This window comes from Phyllopteryx taeniolatus, chromosome 2 (genome assembly GCF_024500385.1).
Source record: "Phyllopteryx taeniolatus isolate TA_2022b chromosome 2, UOR_Ptae_1.2, whole genome shotgun sequence".
In the NCBI taxonomy this organism is placed as follows: Eukaryota; Metazoa; Chordata; class Actinopteri; order Syngnathiformes; family Syngnathidae; genus Phyllopteryx; species Phyllopteryx taeniolatus.
Window position 1 is genome coordinate 3,326,810 of NC_084503.1, and position 17,158 is coordinate 3,343,967.

Consider the following 17,158-nt stretch of genomic DNA (forward strand, 5'->3'; position numbering starts at 1 on the left):
TTTAAAAAAAAAAAAAGACTGGTAAAAGTAGAAGTAAAAAAGTACAGCGTCTGGGTTGTATTTCCAGAATTGGAGGATAATTTAGCCACCAACATCTAAAAATTATACCATTTCTTTTACAATTTGTTATTTTGTTTTCAATAAACAAGTAAACCATTATATCATTTGATTTGTTCACCTCATCCATCAACAGTACAGTATTTATGAAGTATTTTGTTTGTCCAATCATACTTTGCTGTTTGGCACAGCTTGGGTTATTATAGTGAGCTACCTGTAAAACATATGAATGAATAAATCCTTTACAATAAATTACATTTGAAAACTCATTTAATTTAACAATTTCTCCAATGATATAAACAGGGTTGCAAATCAATGTTCATGCACTGTATGTAGTAGTTGATAAGGTACCATAAGGTGCAAAAATTAAGTATTAAGAAAAATACTTGGTTTCATCGGAGCGTAGCACACTTTCACACGTGTGTGGGAGATTTTGTCACTTCCATCGAACCCAAGGCTGAACTTTTTGGCCATAACTTCAAAAGGTATGTTTTGACACAAACCCAAAAAATGCTCATCATTAAAAGAGCACCACGCCTACAGTGACAGCATGTTTGGTTTGAATTTTCGGGTTTTAAATCTTCTTTAGCTGGAACGGGGGCCTGAGACAAGGTGGAACCTGAACACGTCCACTCTGTCATACTGAAGTATCAATTGATATAAAAAACCTTTCAGAAATTCAAAATATATTGGTTAAACAGTACAGTCAGCTTGCTAACGTTAAGAATCATGTTGCTACGTGAAGGTTCACCATGTCAATCATACCCGTGCCAATAAATCAAAACATTTAACCAAAAAATAAACACCCATTGAGACCGAGGTCTCTTTTTCAAGATGGAATCTGGCCAAGGCGGCGGAGAGCACAATTCGTCATAAAAGAACACAGTAGTTACAAATAGAAACCTCTCTCTACAATCCACTCAGAATGCATAGCAGTAAAACAAAAACCAAAAGGGTACACCGTGTCAGAAAGCTGACATAATTGGCTGTTTACATGTGCGTTGTTTGTTTGTAGTTGATCTAATTAAAAAAACAAAAAGGTGTGGGAGCTTGACCGATATGCATTTCTAACAGCATAACATACTTATTGAAATGAACAATGAAGTTCAATGGAAAATATTTTCCTGATAAAATATACATTATGACAGCCTCCAGGAAATTGTCTTGCGTGGGCTGCAATTGTTGTACAAGCTCGTAGTCCCTTCCATCACAAAAAAAAGAAAAACCGCTGTTGGGTGCTAGTCAGTCTCCTCAAAGGATGCTGATTGGACCCCTATAGTCTGGCCACAAACACTTCAGTCTAAATAATCACATAAAATGCACGCTTTACACATAAAGTATCGTCTTGCGTTGCATATGACATCATCCCAGGAATGATACCACTTGACGTCCTTTTTGTTACGCTTGTTAGACTTCTTGGCCTTTTTACGGGCCTTAATGGTCACACAATCTTGACCGTGGACCTCGTGATTGTTGTTTGGCTCTTTGGGCTCCCAAAATGTGAGATCGGAGAGGTCGGTGCCGTCCACCCACTTGAATTGACCTTCTACTTCAATGTCATTCAAGCCAATCCATGCCGAGGGTTGTAAGTCATGATCATCAACAAGATCGGTCAGGAACGCCTGCTCGTCATCGGTCTCAATTTTAACTAGTAAACTGTTCATGCTCTCACAGTGATTTTGTGCATCCTTCCAGTTTTTTCTTTTTTCTCTATATGGAAGGTAGCAATTAGAAGCGTGCCTAAACCAGCCATGCCGGCAGCAGTTTATGGGATTCTCTTTCTTTGTGTCACATACTTGTTTGTAGAGCAGATCCTGCTGCTGTTCCTGTTCCTCCTGAAATTTTTGTAGAGAGGCGTTAAGACTCAGAATCAACCGCTGGTGCTCACTTATGAGGGTGCTCATAGTCTCGTAGATTTCGAGATATTTGAGCTCCAATAGATTAATTTGCATACTTATGATTGTGGTTACTTCAAAACATTTAGCATTACGCAATAGCTGCTTTTGCTCAAGATCTAGCCGCTGATGTTTAAGCTGTAGGCTGTGAAATTGCAGCTGTATGCTTCCCATGTTGGTGCTCGTAAACTTGTTCAGTAGCATACTTGTATGCAGCCGAATATTTTCTTCACTGGCGCTCAGGTGATGGAACTTGGACATGTTGAGAGAGAAACCAGCCGCTGTGCAAATGAGCAGTATAGCAAATCCAATGAAATAGCAAACACCTTGGGTTGGCATCCATGACATGTTACATTTGGATTGATGCCATTCCACTGGAGTTTGACGGTCATATATTATACTGATAGAAAGAGAAAAAAACAGGGAAATTCTAAGCAATTGATTTTTGCAGCACAACAGCTTGCAAACATCACACTTCCTTCATAAACATACTTTTCTTGAAAACAAAACTCTCATTAAAAAAAAAGCAAACATTATCACATATTTTATGATGACAAAAAGACTGAGCCTGTGTTCAGAATCATGTATTAATTTGCTCCTCCCTAATCACTATACAGTACAGAATCAGGGATTTTATACTGTAGAATGGACAGATTAATATCTGTAAAAAATATTGAACAAATAAATATGGTATAAAAAAAATAGCCCGCGACCCTAGTGAGGAGAAGCGGCTCAGAAAATGGATGGATAAAAAAATATATATTGTTCTTAAGAGGAGTGTACTTAAGAAAAATAAAATACAAACTAGGGCCTGACTGATTAATTGGCAGATATTAGTCCTTTTCAAATCGGCAAAAATCGGGACGATTCATTGCGATGTTTTTTTTTTTTTTAAACAATGACTTACAACATAAGACAACGATAATGACAGTCAAACAAACAAACAAAAACTTGTTAACTGAGTTCAATAAAACTGTGCACTGAGTCTGTGCAATAGAGCTGAGAAAAAAAAGTTGACTAACGCGGTTATGTCTACAGAAATTAGTCGACACCAAATTTTTGCCTCAGCACTCTGCCAAAACCATGTTTGCGCCGGAACTTTTCCACACAGACATTACTCGCACGCAACGTCATGACCTCCCCATCATGGCCGCCACATAGGTGTCGGTTGCCCGGCTGCTACAGCACGCTGGCGTTATCGAGTCTTCATACAGAACTTGGGACCATTGCTGCAATACACTGCTGTAGACAGAAGATGTGAGCTTGCATGTTTACATCCACAAATAATCAAAACCTCAACTGTGGACTTCACTCTGTTCACACAACCTTTTTACGATGCAATTAGGGCTAGCCAAATTTGTGTAAAGAATATGAAGAATCGTGTGATTATTTTTGATTGAGAAGAATCTAATCTGCAACAGCCAATCACGGCCCAAGTCGGGCCGGTGTAATGAGTAGACATGTGACATATGTGCGTCGTGTTGGGTCCCGCACAATTTTCAAAGTGTTTATCATTTTGCTCCATGACACCCTAATAAATGAGCAATTTATTCAGTATATTAAATTGAAATTGAACATAATTTTGGCAAGGAAGAAGGGGGGTTCCAAAGGGAATTAGTTATTTGCCAATTGCTGTAAAACAGATTGATAATATTGTAAATGACTGCCAGATTAATTTTCTTGAGGAAGAAAAAATATATAAAATCAACTTGTTAGTGAAGTATGTGAACATGAAGACCCCATACCACATTTAAGTTATTGGTGTTATTTGTATGTAAACATGAACTGTTTTAAGGGTTAAGATGTGTGTTTAACAATTACTTTGTATTTCTGTGTTTTTGGGAATACATTTATATATGTTGATGCATTCTTCTCCTTTAGTAGGATCAAAGTAATTTCATTTGTGGTAAAACAGATATCAGCTTTTTTCTTGGAAAGAATAAACATCCTATTTGCAAAATGAATAATAAATGTGAAAAGAAATGGAAATGTTCGACTTTTGTTCAACTGGTCAGCTATGCAAATCGAAACATTTTGAGGTCTGAACCTTTGCCATGAGAAAACAAAACAACTTACACCACTATGAATTTTAATTGAAGATCCCTGATATAGTGCATAGGGAGTGATTCCTAACCAGGGGTGAGTCTAGGTCGAGTACTTTGGGTGGGCTGAGGCCAATTTCAGAGTCCCCTTCTGAAGTTGAATCAAACTGTCGGCTCTAACGTTTTAGTCCATGAAAAAGATCATTTGGTGGATGACCCAAAGTAGGGCTAAGCCTCACCACCACTACTACTAATTTATTATTAGATCTATTTATGCAATACACTATAAAAATCTGGTTTATTGTCAGAAAAGGACAGACATTTTGTAACAGTATGAATACAATATGAGTATTTCATCTCAGAGGAAAGGAATATGAAAAAAACATTTTGGCTAGTCTCTAGCTCTATTAAAGAAGAAATAAATTGTTTATAAGGTCACCATTTGATTTGAGTAATAGACAACAGTGTTGGAAATGTAGTATATACCTCTGTGACGTTTTTTGTTACTATGCCGTCACATATCTGATCCAATAGATAGCAGTGTGAGCTAAACAATGCAGTTCCGAACCACTAAAGTGACGAAAGGAAACAAGACTTTTTGGAAGAAGGAATGATTAAATGGAAGTGAACTCAAATGAAAAATTTGAGATATATTTTCACTCAAACAATTGACCATGCTGTATTTTATTCTGTTTTATATTTACACATTTACCATAACATATTGATTTTCAATGTAAACTATACACTGAGATGCATCTAATTTTATTTAGTTTTGACTCGAAATAAAATATTCATGGTAAGATTTTGAGTTTTTGCAGGGGATTAAAAAAAACAACAACAACAAAAAAAACACGTGTGAACACGCCCTACCTTGGGGTAAGATACTTCATGGAGATATTTCATATCATATCGTCTCAGATACATTGGGCAAAAACTCTTTTGCTATTCAATTAACTAGCGACAGCTCCAAGTGCCTAATTAGCATATTAGCTAATCAGTCCGCAGCATGACAAGCCCCTCCCGGGTCAGTGCCGACACATAACATTGAGCAATTGAAGAGACATTGAAGCATTGCCGTGTGGTCAAATGTCATTTCACAGATTGTGTCAGGGTTGTAAATCAAGCATTACCTGGTAATTAGCGTTAACACAGCTGGAAATGTGGGTAACTGTCCTGACCATAGATAGGAATGTACGCTAGCACGCCGACATGCCTACGTGGCGGCCACGTTGGGAAGGTCCATTTTCCTTTCAAAGGCAATGCATGGACATTGAAATGAAGTCCTAGCTTGATCTTTTCTCAACCGATTTTCACGAAGTTTACTTTTTTGTCAATTCCAAAGCGTGTGCTATCATCACATTAAAAAAAAACACACCAAAAAAAAAAAACAACAACAACCATATTTTTCAAATTAATTTGAGTCCACCCAAAATAGTGCTGGCCTCGCCACTGTTCCTAACACAGCCTGAGTATTCCATCTTAAAACTGACTGAATTGTGACGATCTCACCTCATTTTCATGTTCTCCCCACTGTGACTGTTAATTGTGTCACCACCGCTGAAATGAATAGAACAGGGATTTTTCAGCAACACAACACGAATATGACATTCACACCCCAATATCTACGTATAAATGCTGCATTTGACTTTGAAATGCATTCAAATGATCACTTAGCAAGTTCACATACGACATTCAGTAATACTCAGGAAGTAGTACAGCCGTCTCGATTAAAACATGTACTTTCCCTTACTGTTACAGTACACATGGAGTCAGGAACATCTATTTAAAGCTTTCTATTCAAAACGGATTTCATTACCCATCCTGTGTAGAGTCAATCATGGCGACATCATTTTGTTTCACCACAACACGTCTGGGTCAATCTAAGTATGAATAAAAAAATAAATACATAAAAACCACCTATAAGGCTTCGCATGGCCACACCTTCCGTATTGCCCGGCATGGCGTTATTTTCAAACGCCTTTGACGAAACAAAACAAAAAACAAAGCCGTATTCGGCGCGTCAGGTGCCTCGTCAAAGGAATTACGAGTGACGGAACAATTATTCATTTAATTATTTTTCAAAAAAAAAAAAAAAAAGCACACACACGTTAGTATGACACAAAACGAGCATCTGACGAAAAAAAAAGAGAAAAAAAACAATAAAAAAAAAGAAAAGAGCGCCAACCGAAAACATAATTTGCTGTTTGGCGCAACTCGGTTAGATACTCACGCACCTGAAAATCATATTTAAAAAGTATTACTTAAGAAATCCTTCGTATCATGAAATAAAAGTAAATTTTTAATTGAATACTCGTTTAATTTTAGTATTAGCCCAACTCTATCCACTTAATCATTAAGTGTTACATAACTTCATCATTAATATGATGATTGATGATTAATAGGGTTTCAAATCGATGCTAATGTTCATGCTAGCTGTGTTAGCTGCTGTGCTAACAAACATGGCTAAACAAGAACAAAAACAGCAACAAAAACCCCTGATATTAATATGTTTCTTCCTGATCATATATGAGTAAAAAGGGTGCTTTGGTTTGCGTGACACGCAATTACAGCTAAAAAAAAACAACAACAAAAAAACATTGAAATATTGTGAAAAATAGAAGACAAGACATAGGCTACCTTAGGTCTAGCCATGGTCAGGACAATTGCTAGCTTGAGTTCTGCTGAGTCATGTCACTCACTTTTTTCTCTCTTCCTTCAGACCAAGGTGGTCACCAAAATGGTGCCGGCGGGCCCCTTGTAGCCCCTCTTGGATCACATAAGCGGCCCGCTGGGGTGTTCCAAAAATAGTGTCTTTCTCAAGTGATATCTTTTTAAAATTTATTTATTTATTTTTTACATTGTGTAGTTATTCGCGAGTTTGACAAAAAGTGTCTATTTTGACAAGTAGTAGAATGTATGACTGAAACCAAGGTTGAACTTTTTTTTGGCCCTAACTCCCAAGAGCTCACCACCAAAAGAACACCTTACCTACAGTGCAACATTATACTTACATGGTTATAGGTCACATTGAGTGGATTTTTTTTTTGGTGGAAATTATTTATCATTTTAAATCGCAAAAACCTGGCATTTTGAACGCGTGTGTTTTAGACTTTTTATATGGCCACTGTATATTAATGAACACACATTTAAAAATCAGTTGTCAAAAGTCTTAACTTGCTCTAGTGCCACTCTTAAAGTTAAGCACCACACAGGCTTACGTACACAATACCGCAAAGAGACAAAGTTGAGAAGTGTATGGAGGCCTTTGCTGTTACTTATCAGCAAACAAGATTTACAGTTACTTACTCTTATCTTTCCATTTCAGGCAGCGTTTCAGATGGATGTGCAGCTCAAATGAAGAACATGATGTCTAAGAGCACTATCGCCTCCTGACATTATTTTTTTTTTTATTGCTGAGTGACCTCTGCATGGCGCACTTTGAGCACTGTCTTCTTGACTTAGTTTCAGCCTCGCCCCAGTCATCGAAATCACAAAACACGCACACAAGCCTGTGAAATAGCCATTATGGAACAATTGTGTTTACAACTGTAAACACAGAAGAAACATTGCGACACAGTAGTGGGCCACTCTCTCAATATTTCCTTGCTCGTATTACTCTGCTCTTATTGTGTACGTTTTTAGTAGACCAGTAGATGTCACACTCTGCCCATCTTTGGTCTCCTATAGTGAATGATGCCAAACCAGCAATAATGACAAGACACGCTGTGCTGTACACAAAAAAGTGTTTCAATACATACATTTTCCGAGATACTTGTATAGTACTTAAGAAAAAATAATAATTACTAGTGCTAACCAGGATTTTTGTTTCATTTAGCAAAATGCATTGCTATTGCAAGCGACAAAGATTATTGCGACAGCGTTATGATCTGAGGATCGATTTTATTTTTTTCTCTGTTGTGTGTAGTGACAGTTGAGTGGTGTTTTTCATTTTGATTGACTTGGGGTTTGATTTGACAACAAAGTTTGCTTTTGAGCACAGAGTCTCAGGTTTGTGAATGCGAATGTGCATAGCTTGAATATTGGCTTTTAAGTTTGGAGAAAATGAGCGACGGTTTCAAGAAATGTGTTGTGCAAGCATACGCAATCAAGCGTCCGTTGAGTGCAAAGCCCAAGGAGTGAGTGTAAGTAAGTGTTGAGTAATTTCCTGTATATTTTTCTGCGGGGTCTGAGAATACAGAGGGGCTCACGTTGTTCTATGAAGCAATGCAAGTGAATGAGGTCTTTTCGATGAAAGTGGGTTTCCATGTATATTTAATGCAATGGTCTGTTGAGCACTGCTCGAATGCAGTTTCTAATGAGGACTGACATTTTGAAAACAGGCTGGGCCACCAGTCGCCTCCTCAGGTGCACAGTCAGAGCAGGGAGCAGACTTATTTTTCATCCCTCGCATTCGTCATGACTCACTGATATCGCTTTCCATATGGTGTACATACTCACAGAGGTGAGAAGCAAGAAGCACTTTATTATCTGAACGGCAATTTCACATTTCCTTTTCACTGTACAAAGGAGCAGTTTTCATCAAGAATTTCATTTCTCGGTTTTCCTTTGTAGCTCTAAAAGGTTGGCACTTCCCAAAAAGTGGTAGATTCTAGTCATTGTCTCGCAAAAGCTATTATCCTTAATGACTGTACTTTTGCGGCTTTTGGTGTGTGTATTGTATTTTAAATAGTTGAAGGAAATTGAGCTGATACAGCAGAAGATTCTTGTCTTTGTTAAAAAGGCACATGCAGCTAATGGTTTAAACTTAAAAAAAAAAAAATATTCACTTTATATATTACAAATATTAAGGTTATTAACAATCAGAAAATAATAAAAACATTTTTGTTTGTTCCATCGGCTATACAGCTAATTCACAAAATAAACCTGAGACCATGAAATAAATTACTTACAGTAGAAAGATTGCCACATGGTAGCCATAAAAAAAAGCCTCAAGACATTTTTGAACCCGCTAACTTTTTTCAGTCCATGAAAATATGACTGTCCTGCTTTTATCATAAAATATACAAAGTATTCTAACATGTCATAAAAATATCGGTTGAAATATCAGCGGTTCATCTCTCCTTGGGCATATTTAAATGTTTTAACATTCGATAAAAAGACATCATGGTACACCTACTGAATGAAAATGTATCCTTTTCCCACTCCCATTTAGTGTTTTTTTTTGCTGGGTTCCCAAAAACTGTGAAGTCCGATTTTTTTCACCTTCGAAGAAAAATGCATTGGAACACCGCTTAAAGTTGGAATACATACAAAGTTTGGCCAGTTCACAGAGGAAAATCTCTTTCTCAGTATGACCCTAAATTAATTTCGAAGTCCATTATTTCCTCTAGTAATTTCTTTATTTTAAATTCAAACTATTTCAAATTCAACCAGTCATGGATTGTTTGTTTTGGAGGTTGTGGCTCTTAATGGTAATCATGCACTTATTGAGGTTGGTGGACAACGATTTTTGTTTATTTTGTAATTTTTTGTCGATTATTTGGAACGCATTGATGTCGGATGTCGGAATTTACTAGCGGGATAGTTCCTACGTCCCAGCTGTCTGGAACACAGAATGACACTCACACAGATACAGACACAAACTCCGTATGCAGGCAGTCAGTCCGTAAGTCAGGTTTGCTCATGGGGAATTGCTATACAACACGTTTGTGATGGACCATTTCTGTCCAGTGCATTTCTGCAGAGCCAGTTGGTAACCAAACTCATTGTCACTGTTTGCTACGAGCTCCAGGCATCTCCTTGATTTCCTGTTCTGAATGGCTCCTCCCTGAAAAGATAAAAAAAAACATGTTGGTTAGCATTGTTCGGGCTCCACAAGAACGTTATTCTTAAATAACATTTTGACACACACTGCTGCACATTAAATTGTAGAGACTTATTGTCTACTTTACAATGCAGTTTTGGAGCTTCGGATTTAAGGGCTGAATTGGAGCCAGTGACAAGAAGGGAGTCATTTCTTTGAGTCTGGTTCATTTTAGCACACTGAGACAATTGATGCTGGCCTCACCCAGAGCATTTAGTCGCTTCTGCTGCCTTTAAGTTTTAAACGCAATCTTATGCAAATTTGTTGTCTAAATCTCTGACTGAACATCTGTTGTCACCTGAGTGAAGAGCCAGTGTAGTTTCATGCGTTTGGCTGTGGCGTAGCTACACTCGATGAGGCGTGGTCTGCTGTTCACGTCCACCAGGCACTTGTTGTCGTCATCGTCAACAGTGGGACTGAGGAGGCCGAGCAGGAGGTGATGAGTACTGGTATAGTACACATTCTGTAAGAGCATAACAGCTTGGTTTTCATCTCTGGGGCAGAGACAAAGTATGGTGAAAGGATCAACTTAAGTTTGGAGGAGGAGAAGAACAATGGAATTGGATCTGTAACTTTCTAAAGAAGAATTCAACATGTGGGAGGATGTACTGTAAGTGATGAATAGGAGGGGACCTAGAACAGAGCCTACACCTGTAGGAGCTGGGGAGTTTTCAATTATATTTGACAGATATGATTTTCCCCATTATAAACAAGGATTTCTAAATTAGATTCCCAATGTTTAAGTCTCAACTCCAAGTAATTGCCAAACCTTTGGAAGAATCCCAAACACTTTATTTAAATTCACTGCTGAATGACGCAAAAATGAATACAGCAGACAACACAAATACATGATGGATTCGGAGTAAGCATGAATATTCAGTCCTTACAAACAGCGTTTTTTTTTTCTTGTAGGGAATAGGCTTTCGTGTATTTAGCCGAGGGATACTGATCATTTGAGAATTTACTGAGGAAATAATCTCCATTCAAAAAGGAAAAAGGCTTTGCATTTAAATGTGGGAGAGAGCGAGTTTGGAGATTTACAAATGGATTTGAAATGTCTCCTGCTCATACAGAGAATGCATTACAATTTATCATTACCATACATGCATTTTTTTGGGTGTTTTGATTTCACAACCTGATTGGCTGACCGAGCATCGTACTGTCTTACAAGTAAAACATTTTTTTCCACTACTGCATGACATCCCTGGACAGTAGTAGGACAACTACATGTTACTAGTGAGGCAAAACTGTGCAGACATCTGTGCACTACTAGTAGTACGAGTGAAATGCTAGACGTTAAATGGTAGAATTTTCCAGTGTCACTACTAAAACTAGTTGTACGCATTTGTCAACTAGTTTTGCTTCGCTAGGAACAAGTAGTCGTCCTACTGGTATGTCACAATTGTACTACTAGTGAGGATGAAGAATGTACTAATGCATGGACCTAAAGCTGGGTATCAAGGATTTTGAATAAAAATTCTCATGCAAGCTTTTTGAGCATTTATTTGATAAAATGATCAAATGGCTTCTATACCCTTGATATCAAATTAACGTAATTTGAGCGCTTATTCAATATCCTTGATATTTAGCTTATGGTCGTAATAGTAGGCACGAGTAGTGGGGAAAAAAACGTCACAATTGAGCCCTGGAGTAAAAAAAAAAAAATATATATATTTATTATAAATATATATTCCTTGCGCACTTTTACAATTACTGATTAAGAAGAATGTAAAAATGATGCAATAGGTTCAGTTGGTATTATTGAAAGAAAGCCAGAGTAGTTAAGACCAAAAAGGTTTAAAGTGTCACAGCAAGGTTAAAACAATATGCTCAGACAAAGAAGGATTATCAATAGCATCTTGATGAGGCTGGCGAACACAGATGAGAATAAAGGTGTGCTAACATTTCAGGACATTTAAAGTCGCTGTTATTTAGGCTGACCCATCCTGAACAAACAAACAGCCCAATTAAGCTTCACACTTGTGAAGCAACATGGTTTGAAATGCAACAGCGGCTGGAAAATGAGACAAGAGCGCGAACCTGCGGTGTCATTCCGTGACAGAGGTACACGATGGGAACGTTGTCATTGTCAGGCCCCTGATCCAGACACACGTCGCTCTTCAGAGAGTTTTTCAGCTGAAAGACAAAGATGCATGCACACAACAATTAGTGAATAGGGCATGAGTCAATAAAGTCAATAAAATGAAAAAGCCAAAGGTTGCACTCAAGTAAAAGAGTACTGGTATTTTAGAATCACATGACTCAAGTTAAAGTAAAAAGTCATCCTCCAAATCATTACGCAAGGGTAAGTTCAGTGAAAAAACTACTCATGTACTGAGTAACTAGTGAGTGACTTTTGACTTTTTTTTTTTTTTTTAAATCCACAATAGGAATGTGCAAGACGACAGAAGAATGTGAGCCATAATGTTGGAATATGAATTGCCTTTTTGTTCTTCTTAAAAATGCAAATGCTGCAGCATTACCTATGATCTTGTCACACAGTTATTAAGAGCATGGTCTGCCTGACTGGTGCACCACAAGGAGCTCCAAGAATGGTGCTTTGAGAGTGCAGCGTAAACAGCAGCGGAACACTGCCAGGGATGATTCCACTCCCCACTGGCTCTGTAGACGTTTACTTTATGTGCTAATCAGTAAAGCCACAGGCAGCACAAAGTTTTTCATGAGAGCTTAAATGTAAACCTTTCAAGTTTAAAAAGAAAAAAGAAAAAAATAATTGCAATGTTTGCGACACCTGTGGAGACGAACTTGGAAAATTTCAAAACTGGTGGATGAGAGTGTAGATGCCTTGACGTAATCGTTGATTTGCAATTGCGAGTTTAAAATCCCAATCCCAATCAATGGTTCTTGCTCTGACATAGTGCTGTAGTACACCCTACCGTTTACAAACACAGTTTAAGTCTTAAATCATACTGATTGCGGCATTCACCAAGACTGAAGGGCGCAGTATGGAGCAATGCACTTTATAACTAATGTATAACAGCATTTCACTCTCCTGGGAAGACTTTCTACAAGTGTCTGACTTTTCGAGGACGTCCCAAAGGTCTTTGATGTCCTTGAGGTCGGCCTTAAAAAAAAGTGCTTCAATGTAACGGACAATCTGTTCTATCAAGGTTCCACTGTGATGTGTTGCTATTGGTGTCCAGTGGCATATGATAGCAATATAAGGTATAATACCAACTCGGTAACTCAAGTCAAAAATTTCCTGAAAAGTAGTAATTTTGGAGATGCGACGATTCGGCCCGACAGAGGTGATATCTTGTTTGAATATATAGACAAAAAAAAAAAAATGAAAACTGAAAATTTAAAGAAGACCAATCAAAAATAAATGTGGATAGACAATGTGTTGTGGCTTTTATTTTTGCCTGGACTTAACAAGGACGACAATCTGTGCCGCTGTAGTGACCACAGACAAGCACATCAAATGCACGCAACAAATATAGAATAATGAGGTCTGCGGACACGAATTAATGTAATAAGGCTGGCCTGCTTCCTTGGTTTCCAGCTGCCGTTTGTCAGTTTGTACAGGACAAATCACCCACACAACAGAAGGCCGTAATAGTGCGGTCCGACTGTCACTGTGCATTAGGGAGCGTCTCAGATGAGATGTGGGAGCAGAGAGACATTTCAGGTTGGGCCAGCATATTCCTAGGTAGCTGTGTGTGTCCTCCTGACTAATATAGTTCTGATGCAAAGTCCTCAAGTTGGATTAGCATTATCTAGAGTTTAAACTACAATTGGTCCTCAACTGACCTCCACCAAGGTTGAACCGCAAACAAAAGCAGCTTCTCTGTCCTCTGGTTTGCAGAGGAGGTACATCCCGTCACCTTTCGTGCGACTAGTGCGGGTTCGATTCCCAGCCAGCGTCTCAATACGCAGCCACTGCCGGTCCCGAGGCAAAAAATGGGTGTGTGGCATCAGGAAGGGCATCTGGTGCAACTAAAAACTGCCGAACAAATCATTTGTGTGACTCGCCTTGGCGACCACTGATGGGACAAGCCGAAAGTGGTAACAACTCCAAAAGACGTGTGTGTGTGTGTGTGTGTGTGTGGGGGGGGGGGGGGGGATATTGTATTGTATGCAAACATTTGAAATCCAATTCCCTTGAAAGAAAGTAAAAAAAAAAAAAAGTGGAGCTTATCTGTATGTCTGTAAATTAGCAGGCTACTTTCTGGTTCATTGAGAGTGACATAAGACAACAAACCGAGTACCATTTCTGATTCTGAAGTGCTAACTCACCCAAACGGCTACAAGAGAAATAAACTCACAAATGTAAAAAAAATAAATACAAATGTGGGGGTGCTGTATTTGTGTCTATCTGCTCATCAATTTGTTAGCAGACTTCGGGAAAGGATCTTAAGATTAAAGGGCATTCAAGGGAATATGTTCCATTGAAACTCAAATGGTTAAATAAAGACAAAATAAATACCTCTATCTGCATTGTGCTACACATCAGCAATGTTTCTTGGGAAATAACGTGTAGTTTTTGCTCGATTCTGCAAACCAACAAACGATCAAAACAAAGTGACGGCAACAGCAACCCTGCTGTGTTTGTGATTGCAGCTATCGACCTCCAAGCCCAAGGGGGGGGATAAAAATCAATTAATGAAGCATACAGTGGTACCTTGACTTGCGAGTGACCTGACGTACGGGGTTTTCAAGATACGCACCGTTGCGTTGCCCTGCAAGCAAAAATCTGAGATACAAATGCTAGATGGTGGCAGCGAACCACTCACAACAATAACATAAAAATGAGAATTACAAGCTGTGCCTTTAGAACAACCACAAGAAAAGTCAGCTGGATTCAGAATATCATTGATGTTGCTGTGTCATCACCCTTTAAGCAATGCAGCCACATATGTAGACAGACTATATAGAATAGTCACAGGTATAAAATGACTAATATTGCAGCAGCTTACGGAGCAATTGCGAGCATTTCTTCATGTTTGTCTCAGTCTGTATCATATCGACCCCTGGTGGTCAAGGCACACACACCAGAATGAGCACAATGTGGGGGGTTGCAACGGGTAAATGGCATTTCCACTTATTTCTACGTGGAAAGATGATTTGAGTGTGAGTGTTCTGAATAGTGACAGTGGGATGAATTCAACTAATACGTCACAGGCGCCATTATTTTCTTTCGGCCTTTGCCAAAAGGTTAGTGAGGTGAGCTTGAAAAGGTGCAATTGCTTACTACTCCATATGCAATGGTTTCGCTGTACATCCTCATCTCAGGGTAGATGTTGACCAGGTACCATCTGAAGGTTTTACACTGCAGCCTCTTCCTCAGAGCCTTCCTTTCTGAGATGTCGCCGATGTCAATGCCAGAGTCCTGGATTCCCGCAAAAACAACACACAAACGCATACAAGGCAAAAACATTGATTAGCCACAATTGATGGGTGTAAATCGCTTCACAGCCATCTGTTGTGTTTGCGAATAGTCTCCATAAACCTTGGACATATCCCATTTAGACTTGTTCAACTTGCCACATCGCATTTCCACAGTCAACGTTATTATCGGCTCAGTCTGGGGTCAATCTCATTTCACCATCAGTGATGCTTTTCTTTATGTCTCATTCAAAAATGCATTCAAAGCACAGTGTCACCGAGGTTCCTCTCTGGCGGCCAGAAAACATCTACAAGCGACTCATGCTGTTGGTTTTCAGTCTCGCCGAGGTAAACCAACAGTGGCAGTTGCCCCGCGCGCTTAATTCTTTGGGCCGCGGCTAAATTTCATGCTTAGTGAGTACAGCCCGAGTTAAACGCCTCATTATTGACTGAATCAATTGCCTGCAGATGTTCATCTATTCAACAGAATATACAAAGGCCCCTAAGGGATAATAGAATTAACATAAGAAGACATCGGGTGCTGATCTAATTATTCATCAACTTCAGTTCAAAAGAATAAAAACATTTATCTGTTAATTCCTTCTGAAGACAATCCCACCCCCCTAAGACCTAAATACTGTTCAGTGAAACCTCTAAAGTCAAAGACAATCCATTTTCGGATGATGATGTGACTTTTTTTTTTTTTTTTTTTTTTTTGTCCTGTCATGCAGAATGGTGGATTTTAATGATGCAGGTTTTTCTGTGCAGTAGGGGAACTCAAAATACTCCCTCTATGGTTGTTTATATTGTGACATTTCATGGAAATGGAACCGTACAAAACAAGCTTTGTGAGGTGACAAGAGAGAGACAGAAATGCAAAAAAAAAAAACTTGTCCAGCTGACCAGAGGGCGACAGCCCCCAAGAGTCATGACATAAGCCTTGTGAGTACCCACCTCGCATAATTTTGCGCTGGTTACAAGTTCCCTGACGGGTGATCATTATCCGTGCGCCGTGTACATGTGTGGTCATGTGTGGTGTTCCGTTATGAGGTAAAACAGAAGAAGCTGTTGGGGATGAGGCTTGATGGCTACGGGGCACTGCTGACCCCTGACCCAAACCACCCAGCTCCCCACGGTATGTGCACGTTTCGATCTCGAATGCACTTTTCCCACAGGAAGCAATGTAAATAATCTGCTCGGAGTGAAGCTGCTGCTCATAAACTCTTAGTTATTGGTACAATGTTTTAGTTCAAATGACAATAGTAACGTAAAAAAGCAATAAAACGTGACAAATGAGCGTAGTACTGAACCTGGAGAGAGGATTACATCTATGGTAGCTCTCCATTTTTTTTTTCCCCACTTCATTCGAGCGGCGGCATATTGGAAGTTTTGAAAAACGCTAAATTTTGGCTTGCAACACAAAGCCAAAAAATTGCCTTGTAACTTGAAAACCTCGTAAATTTGGGCACTTTGAAATCAAGGTACCACTGTACAGGTGGTCTTTAGTTTATGCGGGCGTTTCCCTTCCTACGACCGACGTAACCCCATTTTGTAGTCACAACACACTGTAGTCTCTATCACTAACCTATGCTAACTAACACTGTAGTGAAGTTATAATTACAGTAAATATTTGTATGAAATATTAGCCCAGTCACATAAAACAGTAACATTTTCTGTGTGTTTGTGGGATTATGACAGAACACCGAAAAGTCAGAATCCCGCCTAGACGCGGCGATACCCTAGCGCCGCGGCGCCCCGGCTGGCCCCGGGTAGGCGGGGGAGGGGCCGCTCCCTCCTCCCCGCCGCGCAGAGCCGCTCGCGATCGGGTCGGGGTGCGCCCGGACGAAGGGTGCCCTCTCTCCGGACTTGCCTGGTGCTAAATGACTTGCAGACGACCTGATTCTGGGTCAGGGTTTCGTGCGTAGCAGAGCAGCTCCCTCGCTGCGATCTATTGAAAGTCAGCCCTCGATCCAGGTTTTTGTCGGCCGGACCGG

The 17,158-nt window shown here is 39.3% G+C and overlaps 2 protein-coding genes across 8 annotated transcripts in view; both read right to left on the minus strand.

Annotated features, from left to right (window-relative positions):
- Nucleotides 1–309: 309 nt before the first annotated feature.
- LOC133468148 (CD209 antigen-like protein C) lies at nt 310–7,317 on the minus strand. Of its 7 annotated transcripts, none has more exons than XM_061753687.1 (4): nt 6,632–6,686; nt 5,811–5,874; nt 5,504–5,551; nt 310–2,352 (listed from the first exon to the last, which is right to left on the minus strand). In XM_061753687.1, exons 2-4 carry the CDS (start codon nt 5,831–5,833, stop codon nt 1,353–1,355), a joined length of 1,071 nt encoding a protein of 356 aa, XP_061609671.1. In that variant the 5' UTR covers nt 5,834–5,874; nt 6,632–6,686; the 3' UTR covers nt 310–1,352. The 7 variants fall into 7 exon arrangements, with proteins under 7 accessions (XP_061609671.1, XP_061609708.1, XP_061609690.1 ...); XM_061753724.1 differs by lacking the exon at nt 6,632–6,686 and having other exon boundaries at nt 310–1,767; nt 1,854–1,892; nt 5,811–6,221; XM_061753706.1 differs by lacking the exons at nt 5,811–5,874; nt 6,632–6,686 and adding an exon at nt 7,301–7,317.
- A 1,140-nt stretch (nt 7,318–8,457) lies between these two features.
- galnt18b (UDP-N-acetyl-alpha-D-galactosamine:polypeptide N-acetylgalactosaminyltransferase 18b) overlaps nt 8,458–17,158 on the minus strand; it is a 66,108-nt gene continuing 57,407 nt past the window's right edge. Inside the window, exons 8-11 of the mRNA XM_061753666.1 lie at nt 15,031–15,168; nt 11,859–11,954; nt 10,117–10,281; nt 8,458–9,782 (exon numbers count right to left, since the gene is read on the minus strand). Coding sequence (XP_061609650.1) covers nt 9,636–9,782; nt 10,117–10,281; nt 11,859–11,954; nt 15,031–15,168 — 546 coding nt within the window. The 3' untranslated portion in view covers nt 8,458–9,635. The remainder of the gene's footprint in view (nt 9,783–10,116; nt 10,282–11,858; nt 11,955–15,030; nt 15,169–17,158) is intronic.

Bases quoted from the DNA above. Each gene is read 5' to 3' on its own strand.
- LOC133468148 (XM_061753687.1), bottom strand. From the start codon at position 5,833: ATGATTGACTCTACACAGGATGG. The intron at 5,552-5,810 runs GTAATGAAATCC...TATTCATTTCAG, and splicing joins ATTGACTCTACACAGGATGG to CGGTGGTGACACAATTAACA. The intron at 2,353-5,503 runs GTGAGATCGTCA...TCTTTCTATCAG, and splicing joins GGGGAGAACATGAAAATGAG to TATAATATATGACCGTCAAA.